This window comes from Oncorhynchus mykiss, chromosome 24 (genome assembly GCF_013265735.2).
Source record: "Oncorhynchus mykiss isolate Arlee chromosome 24, USDA_OmykA_1.1, whole genome shotgun sequence".
Taxonomy (NCBI): Eukaryota; Metazoa; Chordata; class Actinopteri; order Salmoniformes; family Salmonidae; genus Oncorhynchus; species Oncorhynchus mykiss.
The window spans coordinates 25,244,692-25,267,423 of NC_048588.1; the positions used below are offsets into that span (position 1 = coordinate 25,244,692).

The window sequence follows — 22,732 nt, forward strand, 5'->3', positions numbered from 1 at the left end:
TGTAAAGCAGTAATTTACTGTATAATGTGTATAAAACATACATGTAATTATTCCATTGTTAATAAAAGTTTTGCGCTCCACTTAAAAGCCATGATTTGTTAACGCCATCTGAAGTTATTGGTAGTGGAAGTGTTAATGAAAAAAATCTACAATGCGGAGCACAACCTAGTCCTATGGGAAAGTCTCAATTGCATCTCCTCGCGCCCCCGCTCTTCTTCAAACCCCATTGGAGGAAAAGGTCAGAGGGGAGGGACTTCAGACTTTCTCATCCAATAGGTTTTTGAGAAGGTGGCGAGGAGAGAGGACGCAAGGAGAGTGCTAATTGAGATAAACCCACATGTTGGCGGCGCCCTAATTGGGAAGGACGGGCTATTGGTACTGGCTGTAGCGGACTTTAATGGATTCGTATTTGATGCCATTCCATTGTTTCCTTTCCAGACATTATGTGCCGTCCTCTCAGCAGCCTCCACTGGACTTCTCTCAATGTGTCCAATGAGACAATGTACTGCAAGGACATCAGTTTCATATCAAATTACATCATTATTTAGTTAAAGGACTACTGGGAGATAATTGTGTCCATAATTACAATCAAACTTGACTGCATCTGTCTAACTCCGCGAGACTACCTTCTCTATTGTCGTCTCTCTTCCGCACCATTATCGCGAGGTTTGATCAGCTGTTAGGTCTGTTTTTAGAGTCTAGTGCTTGGACGGTCAACACGTGGGGAGGATAGAGAAAGAGATACAGACACAGTAGGGGTACACGTTGCGATTGAGTCAGGCCCGGAAAACGTAACATATCACGATCATTAAATTCACTGTGGCGGCACGGTGGACGTTTAAATACTGTAAGTATAATCCAAAAGTGTTCGTGTAAAATTGACAGCCATGGGCCCACAGATGTCAGATTGATATGTAGTCTGTTTTAACTACATTCTAAATATATCGAGTTGTTTAGCCGGTTGGCTACAATGTTGCGCTACTAAGTGTTCCATTCCAAGAAATGGAACAGTCGTTTTATTAAATTGGTTATAAATATTCTGCCACTTTAGTCATCTGCAGCCCATGTCATTGAGTGTGTAGTTCACGCAGACATCGAACTGTGTAGTTTATTCTGCGTTCTAAAATGACAACGGTCTCAAAATATACATGTTATGTTCATTTTGTGGTCTGTAGTCACCATTTTGTGTTTATGAGTTTGCTTGGACGGATCATGTGAATTGCTAGCAAACAAGGTGGCTATCCATCATGTCCAGTTAGCAAGCTAACGTGAATGTTTCGGGGCCCACGATGCAGAGTTAGCCTAGCATTTCCAGGCTAGCCTACATGGCGACCACAAGATCATAATGCAAGATATATGCGACGTTTGGTCACGAACTACTGTCTTGATTCTCTGCCAGGACACAATTGAAATGATATTGCCCCTACATTGTAGCGGAATCGTTTGTCGCATGCCTAGCATCAACACTGTGAATGGAGTGTCAGTCATAGTTAAGACTCAACGAAGATGGCTAACCGTATTCTAATGGTGGCTTAATGAATTAGGCACGTAAATGCACTGTTTCACCAAGATCTCGAATATATGTTTGGTTAAATCATGAATGTAATAATGTTTTGATTTTTAACTCGTGGTCCATGGTTTTTTAACGGGTTCATCCGTGTTTGTTACAATAGTGTAGGGCTAACTTGATAACGTTACATTGTAAATCATCAAGTGCTGCGGCCTACCATGTTTTTATTATACTCAATGTGTAGGTCATAGCTAGCAAGTTACCTTGCCCAGACGTTATGCGGCTATTGCTCAAGCACTGGGAGCCTCGAAACTTTGCCAGTTAGCCTACATTTAACAGCGTCATTTGTCAGTCTCTCCTTTGGAATGACAATGTGTAGCTATAGCCTTGCTGTAGGTTAAGTAGCGGTGCATAGGCTATTTCTGAAGCCCCATAGTAGCGTCTAGGCAATTGTAGCCTGACACTTGAATTCAGAGGTCCGGTTTTATGGGACGCTGTCGGCTTGCAATGAAACTGTAATTTAAATATTCGCTATCACAAAATTATTATTATAGGGCCTATAATAAACTATTGTTGGTCCCGCTTTTTAGAGTACTGCTATGGGAATAATTATCGTAGGATAGCCTACAACTGCGGACCAGAAATCTCTCGACTGGGGGAGAAGCATTATTATCGTGGGTATGCTTTGCAAGGTTGCCTCGTATTCCAAGTGCAGCATCGCTGTGTAATAAACTGCTCGTGCTCAGTGCATTGAATGGTTTGTGAAGTGTAAAGCAAATGCCGAGTGACCCTTCCCTCGTCTACCTCCAAGGTCGTACATATCTCATCTTGATTCTTTCTTGTCTACAGTCAGGCCTGCTAGGCATGCATATGCATGCTGTGTGTGGGTGTACACAGAGCGAAACACTAACCAAATCCTTTTATTAGGTACTGGAGTAACTTTGTTTAGTTGGCCGTTATTCTAACCTTGTCAAAGGTGAATGTCAGAACAACTTATGACACTGGATTTTCGGGGGTGGGTTTTGCAGTCCAGAACTTTTCCTGTTGAAAAACAATATCCCAAGTATAAATAAATACACACACGTAATCGTACCCAAAATATGTTTTGCGCAAAACTGCAAATTTCAAGGAGTATTATTCTGATGAGTGCACTCTGTCACTGTCCTCCCCTTTGCTTGAGGGAAAACTAGAGGATCAATAGACCACAAAAGAGGCCTAGTGGTTAGAGGGTTGGGCCAGTAACGAAAGGTTGCTAGATCAAATCCCGGAGCTGACAAGGTAAAAATCTGTCGTTCTGCCCCTCAACAAGTCGGTTAACCCACTGTTCATAGGCCGTCATTGTAAATAAGATTTGTTCTTAGCTGACTTGCCTAGTTAAATAAAAATATATATATAAATAAAGAACAAAGGCCCACCCCCATCTTGTGCCATGTCATGAATACTTGGACTATTACAAAGTGACTTTCGTTATGTAAATCGGGTGATTCAATTAGGTGAAAAGGAGCCTGGAGTGCATCTTTAACAAACAAAAAAGCTAGCAAGGTGTCATGGACCTTCACACAGGGTCTGTCATGTGAAACTAGTCTGCATAGATTCCTCTCATTATGGTGAACAAGCCTTGAGTACAGCATATAAAGTGATACGTTTCAGCACATTGTTTAATTCAACATGGTATGTCGTATTTTTATAGTATTGTGTGTGTATTCTACAATGTAGAAAATAGTAAAAATACTTTAAATGAGTAGCTGTGTCCAAACTTTTGACTGGTACTGTAGTTGTGGCTATCAAGAAAATGGAGGGTATAGGAGCTAGCGTTGCTTGAGTATTTTGTGCCAAACAGATGCTGTTAGATTATATTAATGAATTCTGACCATTTGGAACAGTGTAAACAACATTAAATAAGTGTACCAGAGAGTCTGTTCTAACGGAAATTATAAACTGGGTGGTTCGAGCCCTGAATGCTGATTGGCTGACAGCCGTGTGTGTGTGTATTTGGCCAATATACTACGGCTAAGGACTGTATCCAGGCACAGCCCTTAGCCGTGGTATATTAGCCATATACCACACCCATTAATTTGCTTAAAAATCATATGTAAAGCCTTTATTACAATAGACTAGAAATAGTTGCATGCATTTGTGAATTGCAGTTTATTTTTTAGGCTAAATATTCAAAGCTCCCTTTAATTTTAAAACTAAAATGCTTGATTGCATTTCAAAGCATAAATGTCTACTATGCTGTGTGATTGCATGAATTAATTAATGATTGATACAGTAGCCTTTTTATTGAAATATCAGCCTAGGTAAGGTATTAAGGCTAAACAGGAAACACTCTTAAGCCTACAACTTGATGATGGTTATGCTAGGCTGCTATACAAAGCCAACTAATGATGACAACATGACTTATGATAATGAGGATCATGATAATAATTGTAATAAGAATAAGGAGGGTATAGGAGTGAGCGCTGCATGCATATTATGTGATGAACAGGTGCTGTTACAATATTTTTCTGCCTGTTTGGGACAGTGTAAACACCACTAAATTATAAGTAATGCCATTCTGTTCTAACCACCAAAGTTGTAAAGCCTTTACAGCATAGCAAAGATATAAAAACGGCTGAATCTGTGAAATTGCTTTATCTGACGTTTTGCCGTTGACAGAATCTCTATGATATTAAACAAATACTCAGAGAAGCAGGGGCTCTCCTAAACTTTGATATTATGCATGTAGCAACATAGGGAAAGGTGCGAATTCTACAGCGCAATGAAGATTGTTTCAGAACCAAGGACGGCGACCATATCTAACGTAGAAGAAAATGCGTTTCTTATAAAATATTAGATTTTTTTAATGTTGCACCATTATTTTTACATAATATGCAATTTCACATGTTTTAGAGTGATAGACTGATATCCCTGTGGCCTCTGCAATGGATTAGTCCACTGAGACAGGTGCCAATCAGACAGGTGTCTTGTGCACTATGAAAAAAAAGTGAATTGCGGCTGCTTAACTGAAGAAATCTTGGTCGACCAACAATCGACTAAATTGGGCAGCCCAAATTACAGGACACAAACCGTTGCGCCTGGCACCTACAACAATGCCCTGTTTCAAGGCACTAAAATATTTTGTCTTGCCCATTCACCTCTGAATGGAACACATACACAATCCAGGCCTAAAAATCCTTATTTAACTTGTCTCCTTCCCTTCATCTACACTAATGTGAGTGTGACATCAATAATAGATCATAGCTTTCACCTGGTCAGTCTGTCATGGAAAGATCAGGTGTTCTTAATGTTTTGTATACTCAGTGTATGCTAATGATAGAAGCTACACAATCTATATAATTTTCCTACAGAGAATATTGAAATGGACAGCAAGGGATGTATAATTTGCTAACCAGGTCTAAGCACCTTGTCATTCACTATGGAACATGACACGAGGCTCTGTTTTGATAGAGAAGTTACTGGGTCATGACAAAGGGAGAACAGGTTTTTCTACTAGTTGTTCTTTTGACCAATCAGATCAGCTCTGAAAAATATCTGATGTGATTGGTTAAAAGACCAATTCATGGGGAAATTCTCAAAATTGGGCTCTTTGTGTAAACGTAGCATTGGTGACCATGTCTAAGAAACCTACATTTTTGATCTCTCTGCCCCACTGAAAACAACCCTGATCTTGGCTTCTCTGGAGGCATTTGAAGGCTACCTGTTTTTCCCCTGCACATCAACATCTTTACCTGAGTCATTTTTAGGGCAGCCACCATTCACCTATAATCCTATGTCATTCATCAACAAGACTCTTACAGGTTCCTCCATCAGGTGAAGTACGTGAAAGTTCTGTGTGCCTCAGTTTTGGGGTATGAAGAAACTGAAATATTGTTAAAATCCCAGTGATTAGAGCCTCCTCACAGACGGCTCACATTCAGATAGCCAGGGCCATGATAGCCTGTCTACCTGTACAGTGCAGACTGACTCTGTCAATTCCAGCTTTACAGTGGCCTGGAACGCACAGAACACAGTTCAAAGTCCATGTTCATGGTGATCAGACCTGGCTCGTGTGTGTGTGTATTGGTGCTTGCTATGGGGCAGTGGAAGCCCAGCTGCCACACACCCTAGTAGGCTGCGGAAGAAGAAGAAGAAGGGGGGGGTTCCTTCCTTCCATCTACAGGCTGGACCTGCTCTCTGTCTGTTAAGGAAAGGCATGCACATACTTCATTTTTTTGATATGGAGTGCTTTGACCAATCAGCAGTGGAGCAGCTGGGCATGCTCAGTAGGTACAGGGAGGTTAAACATTAGCCCTGGTGGTGGCACAGCCGCTCCTCCTGCTAGAAACTAGATCTTTGTGTTGCAGCTCGTTTTGGTTCACAAGTAGAAACAAATATTACTTCTAAGCCACGGTAATGGGAATTTCTGTCTTTGAACATTTCTCAACGAGGCAATAGAAAACCATGGTGTGACCTATGTCTAGTCTGGGGCTTTTATAGGCATACATGTATGTTAGGTTCAGGCTGCTGTGTCTTCACCGGGAGCTGTTGACAAAAGTGCTATGTCTTCAGTGTTTTATGTATTCCAAAGCATTGTGCAGTTCATCAATTCAAGTTGTGTGGCATGAGGAAAATAATTTGCAGGAATGATTTCACTACTTTACTGTAAGTCATTTGTTAGTCTAGGCCTATTCACAGGAGTAACGCCTTATCAGGAATGATTTCACTACTTTACTGTAAGTCATTTGTTAGTCTAGGCCTATTCACAGGAGTAACGCCTTTTTTCAGGTTTCATTTCAGTAGTTTGTTTGAGTCTCTGCTCCCACCTGTAAACTGCCATGATAGTTTTTAAAGCATTTCTTGTAAGTGTTTTTGGCCAAGCTACCATAGGACAGTTTCCTTTTGACCATCACCTGTTGTTCTCCCAGTCCTGTGCTTATTGTCAGCTGTGTGAACAGGGCTGATGCATTTGGAATCTATTTGCCGCTCACACACCCTTCTAGTTTCTGTGGGCGTGATTACACACACTATAGGATACCTGCTATGGTCTTTACACTATATTACCCAGGCGTATTATGCCATTTTTTGGGGTGAGTGTCAAATGAGACACTTAGGCTATTTTAAATGTTAATATCTTGTTTGACACTATAATCCTGCACTCCAAATGAGTGAAACTAAAAGACTCGCAGATCTCCCTCCAATAAGCTAACCTTAGCCTTTCTCGCTCTCTTTCTCCCTCTCGCTCTACAGGTGTAGCTGCTAGGGTCCTGAGGAGATGCCACTGAGGTTCCGGTCTATTGTCCCATACACACTGCCTGGAGTGCTGGCGCTTATAGGCTGGTGGTGGTACATCTCGCGCAAGAAAGAGCAAATCACCAACCATGACAGTGAGGAAGGGACAGCGGCCATGGACTTGCTGGCGTCCCCGGCCCCCAGTGATGGCAGCAACGGCCTGGTAGAGAAAGGGACAGTGTCCCTCTGCGCCACAGCCACTACCCCCACAACCAGCAGCAGAAGCTGCAGAGAGAGAACAGCCAGCAGCAGAGTCAGACCATCCAAGGCCAAAGAGCAAAGGTCAACAGAACAGGAGGTCGTAGCACAAATTCACATCCCGGCCATTAAGGCCCAGGCAGTAGAGGTACAGAGTACGTCCTGTTCACCTACAGAGAGGGCCTCCCACCACCCAGACAGAGCCAACGCAGTCACAGACCCTGGTGTAGATAGGTGCCAACAGACACCCAGGAGCAGTTCTTCTCCTGCAGCCTCACCCTTACAAACACAGACCAGGAAGGAGAGCTGGGCTCTCCACGGAGAACACGGGACCACTGGGCAGAGACCGCCAGTCGCCATTGCCTATGTTACAAAGCCGGTGAAATCAATGGTTACTGAGCAGGTCCCTGCTTCAGTGAAGGAGGCCATCGCCACAGCATCAGAAGCACTTGTTCTCTCCCAGACGGCCCACGCCACCGCTAGCTCCTCCACAGCAGCAGACCTGATGAATGCAGAGAGGCCTGAGCCAGAGGGGGAGGTGGCAGCAGCACATGAGGCAGCAGTGGCCTTCAACCAGAACCTACAAGTGGAGCTGGTGGCTAAAGATGCCCTCCTGGTCCCCTCCAGCAGTACCAAAGATGAGCTGCTCTCCTCGTCCTTCATCCCAGCTGAGACACCGGCCCAGGCCCTGAAAGTAGTCACACATGAGCTTCTTTTCCCAGAGACCCCCACATCTTCCCAGGGCTCCTACCATGCTGTTGTGACTAGTATTTCGGCCTTCCCGGCCCAAGGACACCAGCAGGAGAATGGGGCCCCCTGCAGCAGCGAGGAGCTGGAGGACCTGGCAGCAGGTCTGATCACTGAGGTCATCTGGGCAGCCACCCAGGAGGTCCTCAGTGTTGCCTCCTGTCCAGAGACCTGGCTCGGCCAATCCGCTGCCGAGCCCTGCTGCAGAAGCACCCCGCTGGCCAATGGGAGGCCATGCTCTGAGCAAGAGCCACTCACAGGGAACTTGCAGGAAGGGTCCTCCCCAATAAGCCACGCTGAGATGGAGTGGAGAGCGCAGCAGAAAGAAGGGATGCCCAACGGTTGCCCGCCCGCCCCGGCATGGGAGCCAATGGGGACCGCAAACGCACTGAATAACCCCTGGGCGGCAGCAGCATCCTCGCAGGAGGGGAGGCGTGAGGCCAGCAGCGTACCTGTCAACCTGGACAAACTGAAAGGAAATGAAGGGACAATGGTGGCCGAGGACTCAGCCTGCAGTACGTGCCACTCTGAGGATGGGGTCAGCATTGAGGACCAGCAGAGCAGGGAGAGCCAGGAGGATCTGATCCAGGTGTCAGGGATGTCTGAGGGGGAGGGTGGTCTGCGCCAGGCCCCAGAAGAGGTAGTGACCACGGAACAAGTGATGGCAGCCCTACCAGGCCATGTGCTGGGGGCTGTTGGCGAAGTGAAGAGGCTCAACGGCATGGCCCTGAGGAACGGTTCTCACGGGATGAGTGAGACTGAGACCGATCAGTCTGGAGGTAAGATTACAGACCACACCATGTCGTGGAGTCAGGCTCATAGCAGCACAGATCTACACATGGCTGAGGGGAATGTTTGATTGGTTGGACTATCATTTGGAAAGTCACCGGCTTTGGTCTTAGATCTGGTAAAATAACTCTATTCAGAAGTAGACAGGTCTGTGTGAATTGGGGGTAGGGAGTTTAATGGTCTCTGCTGCTGTGCTGTACCTTTCCAATTCTAACTAATGAGATCGCCAAATAGTAGCTGTAAGAGTAAATGTCTGAAGTGGGCCAAAACAAGTTGCCCATCTAAGGAATGCTTGCAGAATCATGTTGTGACTACTAGCTAGTCTGCCACCAGCAAAAAAAAAGCATACAGTTGAGGTGATAGTATTCTTTACTGTACTTTACTTAATGTTCTTTGCTGTTGATGGTGGCAATACAGAACACTGTGGTGGCTAGTTACCTTTCATAGTGTAGGTTGAAGTTAGTCCTTAGATGCTGTTTTACTACTTACCACCCTGAGGCTATAGGGACTCTAGCTGTGTTTCTACTAGATGCCACCCTGAGGCTATAGGGACTCTAGCTGTGTTTCTACTAGATGCCACCCTGAGGCTATAGGGACTCTAGCTGTGTTTCTACTAGATGCCACCCTGAGGCTATAGGGACTATAGCTGTGTTTCTACTAGATGCCACCCTGAGGCTATAGGGACTCTAGCTGTGTTTCTACTATATGCCACCCTGAGGCTATAGGGACTCTAGCTGTGTTTCTACTAGATGCCAACCTGAGGCTATAGGGACTCTAGCTGTGTTTCTACTAGATGCCACCCTGAGGCTATAGGGACTCTAGCTGTGTTTCTACTAGATGCCACCCTGAGGCTATAGGGACTCTCGCTGTGTTTGGGGAGCTGTACTTTTTGCTTAGGGGGCAAGTTGTGATGTCACCAACGGGAAGAACCACACCCAAAGCCTGCTGGGTGTTCCTGAAAAGGTTAGTGGTCACACAGAAGGTGAAGACTCAGAACAGTCCAGTGAAGGTGTCATTGTGTTTTTGTTCTGTCAGAGCAGCACTGTGATCAGATATGCCTGGTAAGAGCCATAGTGGTGTGCACGTGTTGGTGGACTTTGGATTAATGTTGGGTTAGTGGCCTTATGCCCTGTGTGTCATTTGTTTGATTAACAGCTCAATGACTTGTGTGTGGTGGGCTGAAGTGGGTGATCTGGTGTATGTGTCTTAAACTTTGAGGTGTGTGTGTGTAAATGTGCACATGTCTGTCTTTATTTATTTTTAAAAAAATGTTTAATTATCCAGTTGTGTGTGTGTGAGGGTACATGTTTAGGTTAGACTCCAGTCATGTTTGGATGTGTAATTGTGAGTTGGTAAAAGACCTGTCTGACTCAGGACTGTGTGTGTCTGGATGTGTTCAGGCTCAGATGTGAACAGTATGGACTCAGTGGATAGTGGCTGCACCATGGGGGCTAGGGACAGTAGTGGCAGCCCTGCCATGGCTCTGGGCTCTGAACTTATCGTTTGGGAGATTGAGGTGCCAAAGGTGAGCCTGCTCCATCCCAACACCCACACCCAGAGACTTGACTAGTATTCAGAGGAAAATCCACTAGTTCCTTTGAAATGAGTCTCTTATCACATTCATTCTAACCCAATATCTCCTTGTAATGTCTTCTTCCGTTTCTGTTTTCTCCCTCTCTCAGCATCTGGTGGGTCGGTTAATTGGGAAACAGGGGCGATACGTGAGCTTCCTGAAGCAAAGCTCTGGTGCAAAGATCTACATCTCCACCCTGCCTTACACTCAAGAGTTTCAAATCTGCCACATAGAGGGTGAGTGGGGTAGTCCTCAACCGTCAGGAGCACATGAGTGCTGTAGATGGCTGTAGATGGTCTACTGGTAGTAGAATTCTGCTGTTTTAATGTGTTTTCCTACTAGGCTCCCAGCAGCAGGTGGACAAAGCCTTGTCCCTGATCGGGAAGAAGTTTAAGGATTTGAACCTGACCAACCTCTATGCCCCCCCACCTCTGCCGCTCACGTTGCCCTCGCTGCCCATGACCTCCTGGGTAAGCATGGTACCTAGAGAGCCTGGAGGGTTGTGCAGGGTTCCCTTCTCTTTCTGTCTCTGTCTCTCAAATCTGTTCAAACATGCTTTATTTACACGACAGTTAAGGTGCTGCTAATTGATTTGAAAGAAAGTGGATTAACTTAAAGAATGAGATGTTTGCCCTTTGGCTTCTCATTTGAAAGTTGTTAACTCTGTTTCTTCTCTCAGCTCCTGCTCCCCAGCGGTGTAACCGTGGAGGTGATCGTAGTGAACATTGTATCGGCGGGTCACCTCTTTGTCCAGCAGCACACACACCCTACGTACCACGCCCTGCGCAGCCTGGACCAGCAGATGTTCCTGTGTTACTCCCAGCCAGACACACCCACCCTGCCCTCGCCTGCTGAGGGTAAGACCCCCCCAAGGAGGGACATGGATGTATTTTGAACCAGTTGTGTGTAATCCAGACTCGATGCTTACCCTCTCTCTGTCTCAGTGGGGGTGATCTGTGCTGCGCCGGCGGTAGAGGGAGCCTGGTGGAGAGCCCAGGTCATCTCCTTCTACAAAGAGACCAGTGAGGTTGAGATCCGATATGTGGACTATGGTGGCTATGACAGAGTGAAGATTGACACACTACGGCAAATAAGGTGGGCCCCCCCTCAGACTCTGAAGGCTGAAAAAGCATGGCTAGTTAATGCACATTTTCAGAGTTTCGGGCAATTTCTTTCCAACTCAAGTCTATTCAGAGAAAGTTGTCAGAACTGGAATTCAGAAGAACTGGAATCTTAGCACACTTTCAAAGCTGTTTTCATTTCATTTTCCTTCATTTCTTTCTTAAGTTGACTTGTTTAGGTAAAATAGACACCAGTCCTGCTAGGTATAGTAGCCCGTCATTGTAAGTAAGAATGCGTTATTAACTGACTTGCCTAGTTAAATATAAGTGAAATAAAAAATTAAGTATTCATTCAACCATTTTTGTTTGGAAATTGTGCCCCCCTCTGGTCAAATAGTTTTGTCATATTTAGAGAGAACGGAATGTTATGTAAGAAGGGATGGTGGGTCTTTCTGCACACTGACTGAATGCTCTTATTTAAAATCTGTATTTTCAGGTCAGACTTCGTAACATTACCGTTCCAAGGTGCAGAAGTATTACTGGACAACATCGCCCCCCTTCCAGGTAACATCAAATAGCTAAATAAAAGGACATGGTACAGTTTACTTGCGATAGATGTCTTATTCTCAAGGACACTTTCCAAAATCAAGAAACTTTCCCAATTGAATGTCAAACTGTTCCAAAGTCAGCCTGCCTGTGGAAGGTCGTCAAATCTGCTGTTGTTATTTATGTTAACAAGTCTGTAAATTCATCCATCCACAGGAGAGAAGAGCTTTTCAACCGAGGCCTCCTCTGCACTGGAGGAGATGACGAGAGGGGTAGCACTGCTTGCACAGGTACCAAAAATACAGCATCTAGCACCAGGCAGCTAACTGGAAGACACTGTCCTATACTGCACTCTACTGTACTGCACTATACTCTGCTGTAATGTACTGCACTGTACTCTACTGTAATGTACTATACTCTACTGTAATGTACTCTGCTGTAATGTACTGTACTCTACTGTAATGTACTGTACGCTCCACTGAAGGTAATTGGTTGCTAACCTGGCTGTTTCCTTTCTTCCAGGTCACAAACTACGACAACAACACTGGTCTCCCATTGGTCCAGATGTGGAACATGGTTGGAGAAGAGGTACGTTTACTTTTTTGAGAAGTTTAGACAAAGTATTTGAAATATTTCAGTGTAATTGTAAGCATTTCCATTTGGTGAAGTGGATATTCTTTCAATGTGGTGTACGGTTCATTAACTTCTGTATTTAACAATGCAAGACATTTTCACCTAAACATTCTGATGGCTGGCAAACCACTCGGTATCAATTGTTATTTTCCACTAATATGATGAATCTATCTTTCTCTCCATTTCCATCCAGCTGGTATCAGTTAACCGCACACTGGCAGAGCGAGTGATGGGTACCTGGGTGGACAGCTTTTGAACCCTGCTGCCCCCCCCCCCCCACCCGTCAACCCCTTCTCAGTTTTACCACACCCCTCCTAGATCCCTTCTTCTGACCTAATCTCTGGAGTCTGATCCAACCAGCCCTCCAGAAACACCCCATAACACTTCAATGGAAGAACACAACCACTGGATTTGGGAATAATTTGTTTTTTTGGGGGCATTTTTACCCTAGATTTCACAAAGAAATAAAAATGGTTGTATGCAGAAAAAATATGAAGTACTGCTTCAGAATAAGCCAACTCCCCTCCTCTCCTCCCCCACACACCAAAAGAACTTAAAGAAGGAAAATAAAGTACTTGTACATTTTAAAAATAGATCTATATTGTAACTAAAGGTCGATCTGATTTTTCGTCCTACCTGACATTTCACTCCACAACTTTGCCTGTGGATTCTCATCATGCTGTGGATGTATATCTCAACTCAATAGGAAACAGTGTCAATGGAGAACTAACCTCACTGTCAGCTGTAATTACATGTATACACTTGTATAGTGATATCAACGGAATTGGGCTTTGAAGACTGGGTGTGGGGTTTCTATGTTGTATGTAGTGCAGTAGCCAGTCCCCATTTCATGTGCCGGCAGGCTGTGTCTCGTCGTTTGGTCTCATCATGACAGCCGGGGACATACAGACCTGGGGGGGCTAAGAATGGCGTCTGGATTCATGGTTGTGAATGACGACCTCGTCTGTGGAGACAAATGTAGATCTCCGCTTTGTTGCCACTTACCACAGTCAAGGAAATGGACAGGGTGGGGGTGATTCCTTTCTCCGACCACCTGACTGGGAGAATGTGCAGAACCGGAATCCCAGGAGTCGCGTGAAGGCCCGCTCATCTGCCCTGGCCTCTCCAGTCTGTACAACACTGTGGCCTTATGGAGAAACCAAACGGGCTTCCTTTTCTGGGATCTCCAACTGACCTGCAAGCAGACCAACCTGACCCCTCTTTCCCCATGCAATCGCTGGTTGCCTTCAGCGTCTATCCATTGTCCTGCCTGGCATCTCAGCTGATGCACTCACCACTACATTTCAGATCCACTACTGTTGTCTGGCACTGGAGTTGTTGAGTCTGGGACATGATGTGGAAGGGTAGGGGTGCACTAGCCCCCCCCCCCCCACCTTCTTGACTGACTCCAGGGGCCTCGCGCAACTCTTGGTGCAACTGTCTAAGGACGTTGGGAGAGAACACCGCCGTGCGGTAAACATTGGTGTGTGGAAACACTACAGCCACGGACAGGCCTCTGATACCTGACCAGGAACTCTTACAAAGCATCTTACGTTAACATAATTTAGCCCTGCTCAGTCAGGATAGGCCCAGTGCTTATATTAAAATCAGTCTGTCTCCTAATATGCATGTTAACCTGCCCAGGTCTGCGTCCTTCTTATCGTCTTCATTGTGTTTTCTTCTACATACTACCCCGTAACATTATTACACTTTACATTTGTGCAGTTGCAGTTTCCATACTTACAAGCAGTTTAATGGATCCAAAATTAAGTCTTGACAACACGAGGGTTGACTGTGTTTTTGTAGCCCATTTGCACCGTGGGAAATGAGGTCCTTGACGGTACCGGTCCTCTTCACTCAGCAGCATATGAAAGTGCAGTACAGAGAAAGTGAGCCATGAGAATCAGTCTCACACTGCAGATATTATTGTAAACGATGGCTTCATATACTGTATATCTGCTTTGGTCTTGTTGGGTTTTGCATAGGAATTCATTGCTTTTGTCATTTATTGAACAGAATACACTTTTTTAAATATTTAACTGCTAATTTTTGCTGATGGGTGGTGTTGTAGTCGCCCCCCCCGAATTGAATTGCTCTGGTAATAACACAGCTTCCGTCCCTCTGCTTGGTCTTATTGAAGTTAAGAACCAGGATAGATTTAGGATATTACTTAACGGTTTTGCTTGACTATTCCTGCATTACTATTAAACTTGACACTGTTGGCATGTAAACCACATGACAATACTTACTTCCTATACATATTGATCACATAGGTTAACTGCACTTTATCAACCTTGCTGCTAGAGTATATATTTCACACATTTTGTGTGATTGATTGAACCATGTTTCAGGAATGGTTAGTTATGAGGTTGATGCACATGCTGCAAGTTCAGAAGGCAGCTGTTGCAAGGTGTTTTTAAATGTCAGTTATTAGTCAGTCCAGTGTTGGTACTGTATGTCCCCTACCCGATAACTTAATGTTTCTGGAACCATAAGAAATCAGGCTTCTAGCTACTAGACTGAACAAAAATATAAACGTAAAATGAAATAAAATAACCCAGAAATGTTCCATATGCGCAAAAAGCGTATTTCTCTCAAATTTTGTACACACGTTTGTTTCCATTCGTTTTCGTACGCATTTCTCCTTTGCCAAGATAATTCATCCACCTGACAAGTGTGGCATATCAAGAAGCTGATTAAACAGCATGATCATTACACAGGTGCACCTTGTGCTGGGGGGCAATAAAAGACCACAATGTGCAGGTTTTATTCACACAAGACAATGCCACAGATGTTTTGAAGAGTGTGCAATTGGCATGCTCACTGCAGGAATGTCCAACTGAGCTGTTGCCGGAGAAGTTTGTTAATTTCTCTACCATAAGCCGCCTCCAACATCGTTTTAGAGAATTTGGCCGTACGTCCAACCGGCCACAGACCACATGTCACCACGCCAGCCCAGGACCTCCACATCCGGTTTCTCAATTTCTTTCTGTAATAATGCCCTTTTGTGGGGAAAAAACTATTCTGATTGGCTGGGACTGGCTCCCCAGTCGGTGGGCCTATGCCCTCCCAGGCCCACCAATGGCTGCACCCCTGCCCAGTCATGTAAATCCATAAATTAGGGGCTAATGAATTTATTTAAATTGACTGATTTCTTTCTATGAACTGTAACTCAGTAAAATCTTTGATTGTTGCATGTTGGGTTTATGTTTTTGTTCAGTATAACTTACAACATATTCTAGGGACTTACATGTCATGGCTTGCTTGGGTTTGAGTCCAAACTGGCGTGGAGCAGGAGCCATATTGTTTGATATTTTCAGCCCCTTCATTTCATGTTTCAAAGAGCCATTTCAATCAATGTCCTCCAGCTTGATTATGTCACAATCAGTATAGATTAATTACTCCATTGATCCAAATGGCACCCTTCTGTCCTGTCACCCAAACTCCTATCATGCTTGATCGAACTAGAATTATTTCTTGACTTGTGCAGGTCTGTGTAAATAAGATATTTCACTGGACTTTTGTATAACACTGGAAACAAAGGGAACATGTGTTTTTTGTTCACCCCTTCCAAAACCGCTCATTTTTCTGTTGGTAGGACTGGTTTGAAGTGTTTGCTTAGCTAGATAATTAATCATTTGATTATTTAAATGAGTAAGAAATCCTGCCCAGAGCATTTAACATGTACAGGTCAGTTTTTGCGAGGCTCATCAAAGGTTTGGTTCTTGGTTGTACAGATCTATTAAAAAATAAAATAAAGTTATAAAAAATGCTACTCTTATGTTCTGAAAATGTTTGTCTACATTACACCATATATGTGGAGGTGAACATCTAGTATACAGTTGATGTCCAAGCAATGTCGATTCAATACTCCCACATGCACAGAATCACATATAGCACTTTGACAACTGTTGATGTAAAAAGGGATTCATAAAATTTGATTGAAACTTCATAGCAAACAGTTAAAGGGCAACTCCCACTTTTCAACCTCATTTTCATTGTCTCCAGTCCATTGTTTACACGTGAAAACAGTTCATTTCTACATTTTATAGAAAAAAATCCAGCCTGATATAGGTCCTGGATGGCAGGGAGCTGTGCACAGTGATATACCGGGCCGTACTCACTACTCTCTGCAGCGCCTTGCGATCGGATTGAGTATGATTGAATATGTCCTTAAACACACCACCAGCAAGCTGGTCTCCGCATGCTCTGAGGACGCGGCTAGGGATACCGTCTACCAGCAGCCCTGATAAGGTTAAACACGTTTAAATGTTTTACTCATGTCGACCACGGAGAAGGAGAGCCCACAGTCTTAGGTTGCGTGCCGCGTCAGTGGCACTGTATTGTTTTCAAAGCGTGCAAAGGAGTTGTTTCAGGCAGTACATGAGGGGACTAAGCACGCACTCCTGAAGGGCCCCCATGTTGAGGGTCAATGTGGTGCCACAGATGTGTTGTTGCCTACCCTTACCACCTGGTGTGGCCCGTCAGGAAGTCCAGGATCCAGTTGCAGAGGGAGGTGTTTAGTCCCAGGGTCCTGAGCTTAGTGATGAGCTTGGTGGGCAATATGATGTTGAACGCAATAGTCAATTAAAAGCATTCTTACGGAGGTGTTCCTCTTGTCGAGGTGGGAGAGGGCAGTGTGGAGTGCAATACAGACTGCGTCATCTGTGGATCTCTTGGGGCGGTATGCGAATTGGAGTGGGTCTAGGGAGTCTGATGATTGTGTTGATGTGAGCCATAACTATCCTTTCAAAGCATTTCATGGCTACAGATGTGAGTGCCACGGGGTGATAGTCATTAAGGGAAAGGGGATACCTAGTCAGTTGTACAACTGAATGCATTCAACTGAAATGTCTCTTACGCATTTAACCCAATAAGACCGGTTACTTTGACATTCTTGGGCACGGGGACTATGGTGGTCTGCTTGAAGCATGCAGGTATTATAGACTGGGTCAGGGAGAGGATGAAAATGTCAATAAAGACACTTGCCAGCTGGTCAGCACATTCTCTGAGTACACGTCCTGGTAATCCGTCTGGCCCGCGGCCTTGTGAATGCTAACCAGTTTAAAGGTCTTACATTGGCTATGGAGAACGAGATCACACAGTCTTCTGGAAAAGCTGGTGCTCTCATGCATCGTTCAGTGTTGCTTGCCTTGAAGTGAGCTTAGAAGGAATTTAGCTCATCTGGTAAGCTCGCGTCACTCCAGATGTTGTATTTATTTCTTTATGATTTTGTGATTGCACATAAAGGAAGATAGTTCCTACATCTTGTGTCCTTTCTGTCATCCTGTGAACCCTGTTCATTGCTGCTCGTAGCTATATCTGTAAGTGATATTTCATATCTTCATATGAAATACCACTTACAAATATAGCTGCGAGCAGTAAGAAGTAAGGTCTTTAATTTAGGATAAGCAGGATATATCTGACATGATTGTCCGTGTGTAGGCTATTTTGGACAGAAATGGGTTTTACTGCTCACAATAGCGCACATTCCAAAATGATTGCTAAGAGTTAGTTTTAATGAGCCGATAGAAAAACTATACTATCACTACCTCAGGGTGAGAAATTAACCCACTAGTAATAATCAGTCATTTGAGGTTATTTCCATATCTATACAGTGTATACTCACATCGATTTAACACTAGCCTTTCACAGGCAATAGATCATGCCTTTTGAAGATGTACCGTGCAGTGCTGTTTAAGGGAGCTGCCAGCCAGGTAGTATCTATCTCAAAGAGGTCAGTACACTCTGAACAAGCTCCTTTTTGCCTCTCTCTATGAGGTGGCAATGTGAAAGCAAGAGGCCTCTCTAGGTAAAGACTCATGAATTACAAAAAGTGTTCTGCCCTTTGACTCTGGCTGCCAGGGAACTGTTCTTCCTCCTTTACAGAGGAGCAGTGAGGTGGTGCACTGCTGACTGGTTAAGTACAGTACTCCAACAAAGAAGAATAAGTGATTCTCTCTCTGCACAGGGGCTGGGCAAGAAGAGTGGTGCAGAATAAAGAGCAGCTGGGTGACTGACACCTAAAATAATTCAGCTCTGGTTACAAGCAGAATGAGGAGAGCAGAGGGAGTTGGACAGAATGGGTCAGTAGACATCACTAGTTGTGGTGGTGGCTCTTTCTTGGAATTCTGTAATAATGTTGTTGTCATGGTAATTTAGTGACTCATTCATTTAGTTTTGGACCAGTATCTGTCATCCTATCACCTCGTGTGATATCTGTCTCAGAGAAAGGCCTAGAGCAAAACCTAATAGATTAGGGCGTAGAGTCACAAATACCTTCTTTATTCTGCTTCCTGCATTGTGAGTGCTGTCAATTGATAGCAGCATCTTGATAGTGGGATCTTCCATTGACAACAGAGGCCTCGGCTGAGACATGTGAAATGGCCACAAGATGGTGTAAGAAGTCAGAAGATCAGCCGTAGATAGTGTGTTTCCGACAGCCCAGATATTGCTATGCAAAGAGCTGTTGCTGTCTAGGAACATGATGAGCTTCCAGATCCATTGAAGTCCCAGTCCTAGTCCCAGGCGAGGGAAAGAGTTTGGTCTTTTGGATCCACACAAACAGCACATATACTGTATGGTCGATGTAACAGCATAGATAGTCCAAATAATATATATATTTCCGAGCACACCGGCTGGATGCAATTGAATATTATGAGCTCATTCATGTTGCCCATAAATCAAAGCCAAAATTTTGCCTATTGTACCTCTTAAACATATTTGTGATTTAACCTTTACCCCGGAATTAATGCCACTTAGGCATCTTTTCCGTGGGTTTGTGCCAGGCTACGTAGGGTGGCAGTTCTCATTGAGTTGCAGTTACAGTCTGTCCATAAGTGGGACCTGTCACTGTGAAAGGTCTACTGGGACTGACAAGTCACCCATGAAGACAGCTTAACAACACAGTAGCAAAGCAAAGCCTAGAGATGTCAGTCAACAGGATGGAACAAGTGGCACTTAGCCTACTATAGAATTATAAGTGTGCAGACACAGAAAATGAATATTGATACACAATAACTGAGTGAATAAATGTATATTAAGATAATAACAAACATCAGGTAACCAAAATGAGCATATATGAAAATATTTTGTGTGTTTTTGTAGTTCAAGTATGCGGGTGCTCAACACCATTTGATCTACTAATGTGTCTTGGAGAGTATTACAAAGTAGTGCGGATAGCCTACCTGCTCATGCAGGGGTCTCTCTCTCTACCAGCTGGTGAGAGAAGCTGTGTCTTTGATGCTCAGACCCATATGTTTTGATGAAAGTTCATTAGAATGAAAGCTCACAGCTTTTGTTTTAAGGCTTTTCTTGGTGTGCCAGGTAAAAAAACACACAAAAAACAGGAAGTATTTTTATTAAACTGAATGTGCCAGTGTGTGTGTGACTGTGTGTGGCTGTCACTGCACTAAAGTTGTTGGCAGCAACAGGCATCGGACAACGCTGACACATCACACTGTAACCAAAACAAAACATAATGCAACCAGTCGACAAAGGCAAAGTAATGTGATACTGCTCTGGGCATGGAGAGCTTTTTTCATTAGCAAATTATATGTGTTTTAATTAGTAACAAATAAAAACAGATAGGGGTTTTGTCCACTTGTGGAAATCTTTCAACATTTAATGAAGACACATAAAAACAAAACAGGATCTTTGCCATGCAATCAGCCGACGTGAAATGATCAGTCTGCATTTTAACAGGATGGAAGGAAAATACACTTGGGATCTGTTCACATGGGGAATTCTGTTCTAACATGTCTTGTTTTTCTTGGTGTTAATTGAGCAGACAAAACATAAACCGCTGCAGCACACTAATCTGCTATATTTTACCCATGTCAGTTTGGTCAGCAATATGTTACTATTTGGACACTAATATGTCAGTTTGGTCAGCAATATGTTACTATTTGGACACTAATATGTCAGTTTGGTCAGCAATGTGTTACTATTTGGACACTAATATGTCAGTTTGGTCAGCAATGTGTTACTATTTGGACACTAATATGTCAGTTTGGTCAGCAATGTGTTACTAATTGGACACTAATATGTCAGTTTGGTCAGCAATGTGTTACTATTTGGACACTAATATGTCAGTTTGGTCAGCAATGTGTTACTATTTGGACACTAATATGTCAGTTTGGTCAGCAATATGTTACTATTTGGACACTAATATGTCAGTTTGGTCAGCAATGTGTTACTATTTGGACACTAATATGTCAGTTTGGTCAGCAATGTGTTACTATTTGGACACTAATATGTCAGTTTGGTCAGCAATATGTTACTATTTGGACACTAATATGTCAGTTTGGTCAGCAATATGTTACTATTTGGCCAGTAATATGTCAGTTTGGCCAGTAATATGTCAGTTTGGACACTAATATGTCAGTTTGGTCAGTAATATGTCAGTTTGGTCAGTAATATGTCAGTTTGGCCAGTAATATGTCAGTTTGATCAGTAATGTGTCAGTTTGGCCAGTAACTTGTCAGTTTGGCCAGTAATATGTATGTGGTAAAAGGGTTTATTTCTCTGCTTAGCGGGTTTCTCATTCTCATTGGAATATCTGTCTGCCAGGCTATGACAATCCCAAACCATTACATTTATCAGGAGCTGACTTCTAAATGGTATGATATACTATAGATCTGGGGCAGGACAATGGAGTGGAAGACAATAGCATACTATGCTGCTCATTCTCCCACATAGAAGGAACTCTCTCAAACGTTGTGTTGCTTACCTAGTATCATGCAGCCTTGTGAGGACTAGGACTAGTTAGGACTAGGACTAGTTAGGACTAGGCAACATGTTGCTCATTACTTGTAACTACTAAATTACTAATTAGCAAGAAATGATCAAATGTTGAACCAATCAAATGTTGTTATTTGTCACTTATCAGCAGGTATTATATTATATTTATTAGTAACATTGTGGTTACCACACAGTAATCAGAATAGCGACTTGGTTTATTTTCCTTTCCAGTTCATTGTCTTTAGAGAAGCATCTGGTGGTAATATTGCACTGCATACATGGTGATTTAAATGATAGCAGTTGAATATGTTGTCTACAGTCGGTTTTAACAGATTCAGAGGCCACTGCAAAATGTGTAGAGAAATGAAGTGACTCCTCCAAGACCCCAGTTGGTTAATGAAGTCACAGTTTGTCATTTCCTATTATCTTTGGTTTTGACAATGCTACAGTCTCCTCTCCTCTCCTCCACTCATCTTCCCAAGAAGAGAAAGTCTTGGGGGATCCTCTTATCTCCGTTACTTGGTGTGATCTGTGAAAATTGCCTCTTTACAATACATTCTAATAGCAGCACCAATTTGTCAGAGATCCCTGGGGCTCCAGGAGGCTCCAACTAACTCCAGTCTGTCAGGTCTGTTGCTTTATTTCATTCTGTTCCATCCGTGTTAAAGCCCTCCACCAGTAAACCTGTCCTCTCTGTATCTGAGGTAATCAATGCACACATTTGTGTGTGTCGCTCTTCAGATAATGTTGACTCACTGATTGAGGAGCTGGCTATTATTTGCTCACCACAGCTGTGTACAGCTCCAGATCAGGTTCGTAGATGGCAGGTTGTACATTGTAAGCTTTAAACCAAATAGTTTAAAATTAATTTAATAACATACTTAAAGATTACTTAAAGCATAAGAAGTGTAGTTGATCGATATCAAGATAAACGCTGTGTTTTATGATAAATGTAAGTAATATATGGCATATTGTTGTGGAAGTGACCATAGACTCCTGCTATAATAAACTGAGCATGTGTGAAAATGAGAAGTCCTTTTAAAGATGTCAAATCACAGGTTGTTGATGGCTGGAGACATTTCTATACAGTGATAAACATACAGTAGAGCTATACTGTTCTGACTCTCTCTTTTTTAATAACCCGATTATATCTAACAACAATGTTAGGGCTCTGTCTCCATTGTGTTGTATCCTCATGTCCTCTGGTCCTGTCCTCTTCCCACCTCTGTCCCTCATGTGGTTCTGTAAGTATTCTTAGGTTGATTATTATGTTGCATGTTGTGAGGAGAGAACATCATTTAAGGAGAGGAAATGCTTTTTTTACCCACATGTAGCCATTTAATTGTGTGAAGGTTTATCAAATAGATATTTGGTATTTGGGCAGAACTTTATTTTATGATGCTTGTTTAATAATTGGATGATGCCCTAGCACCCTAAATAACGTATGATAGTCATTAAGTAATGTTCTTGTTACTGTTAATGATATAATTATAAAAAATGGTGTAGCTTGAATTACAGCAAGCTCCGCTTAATTTAAAATGTCATTATAAACTTCATGAAAGTTAAATAGGCAAGTAGAGGTGATGTTTTTTTGTGTGTGAAATTTGAAGATCATTTTTACAATGAGCACTGTCTGCTCCATAATGATTATGAAGCCATGGA

General features: G+C 43.3%; 1 protein-coding gene across 1 annotated transcript; it reads left to right on the top strand.

The window, feature by feature from the left end:
• Positions 1–470: 470 nt before the first annotated feature.
• Positions 471–14,818, top strand: akap1b (A kinase (PRKA) anchor protein 1b). The gene is made up of 11 exons (XM_021582884.2): positions 471–847; positions 6,740–8,505; positions 9,916–10,040; positions 10,198–10,324; positions 10,431–10,558; positions 10,768–10,945; positions 11,033–11,183; positions 11,646–11,713; positions 11,912–11,985; positions 12,218–12,283; positions 12,522–14,818. The coding sequence occupies exons 2-11, from the start codon at positions 6,765–6,767 to the stop codon at positions 12,582–12,584; spliced, it is 2,721 nt and encodes a 906-aa protein (XP_021438559.2). The 5' UTR covers positions 471–847; positions 6,740–6,764; the 3' UTR covers positions 12,585–14,818.
• Positions 14,819–22,732: the final 7,914 nt, after the last annotated feature.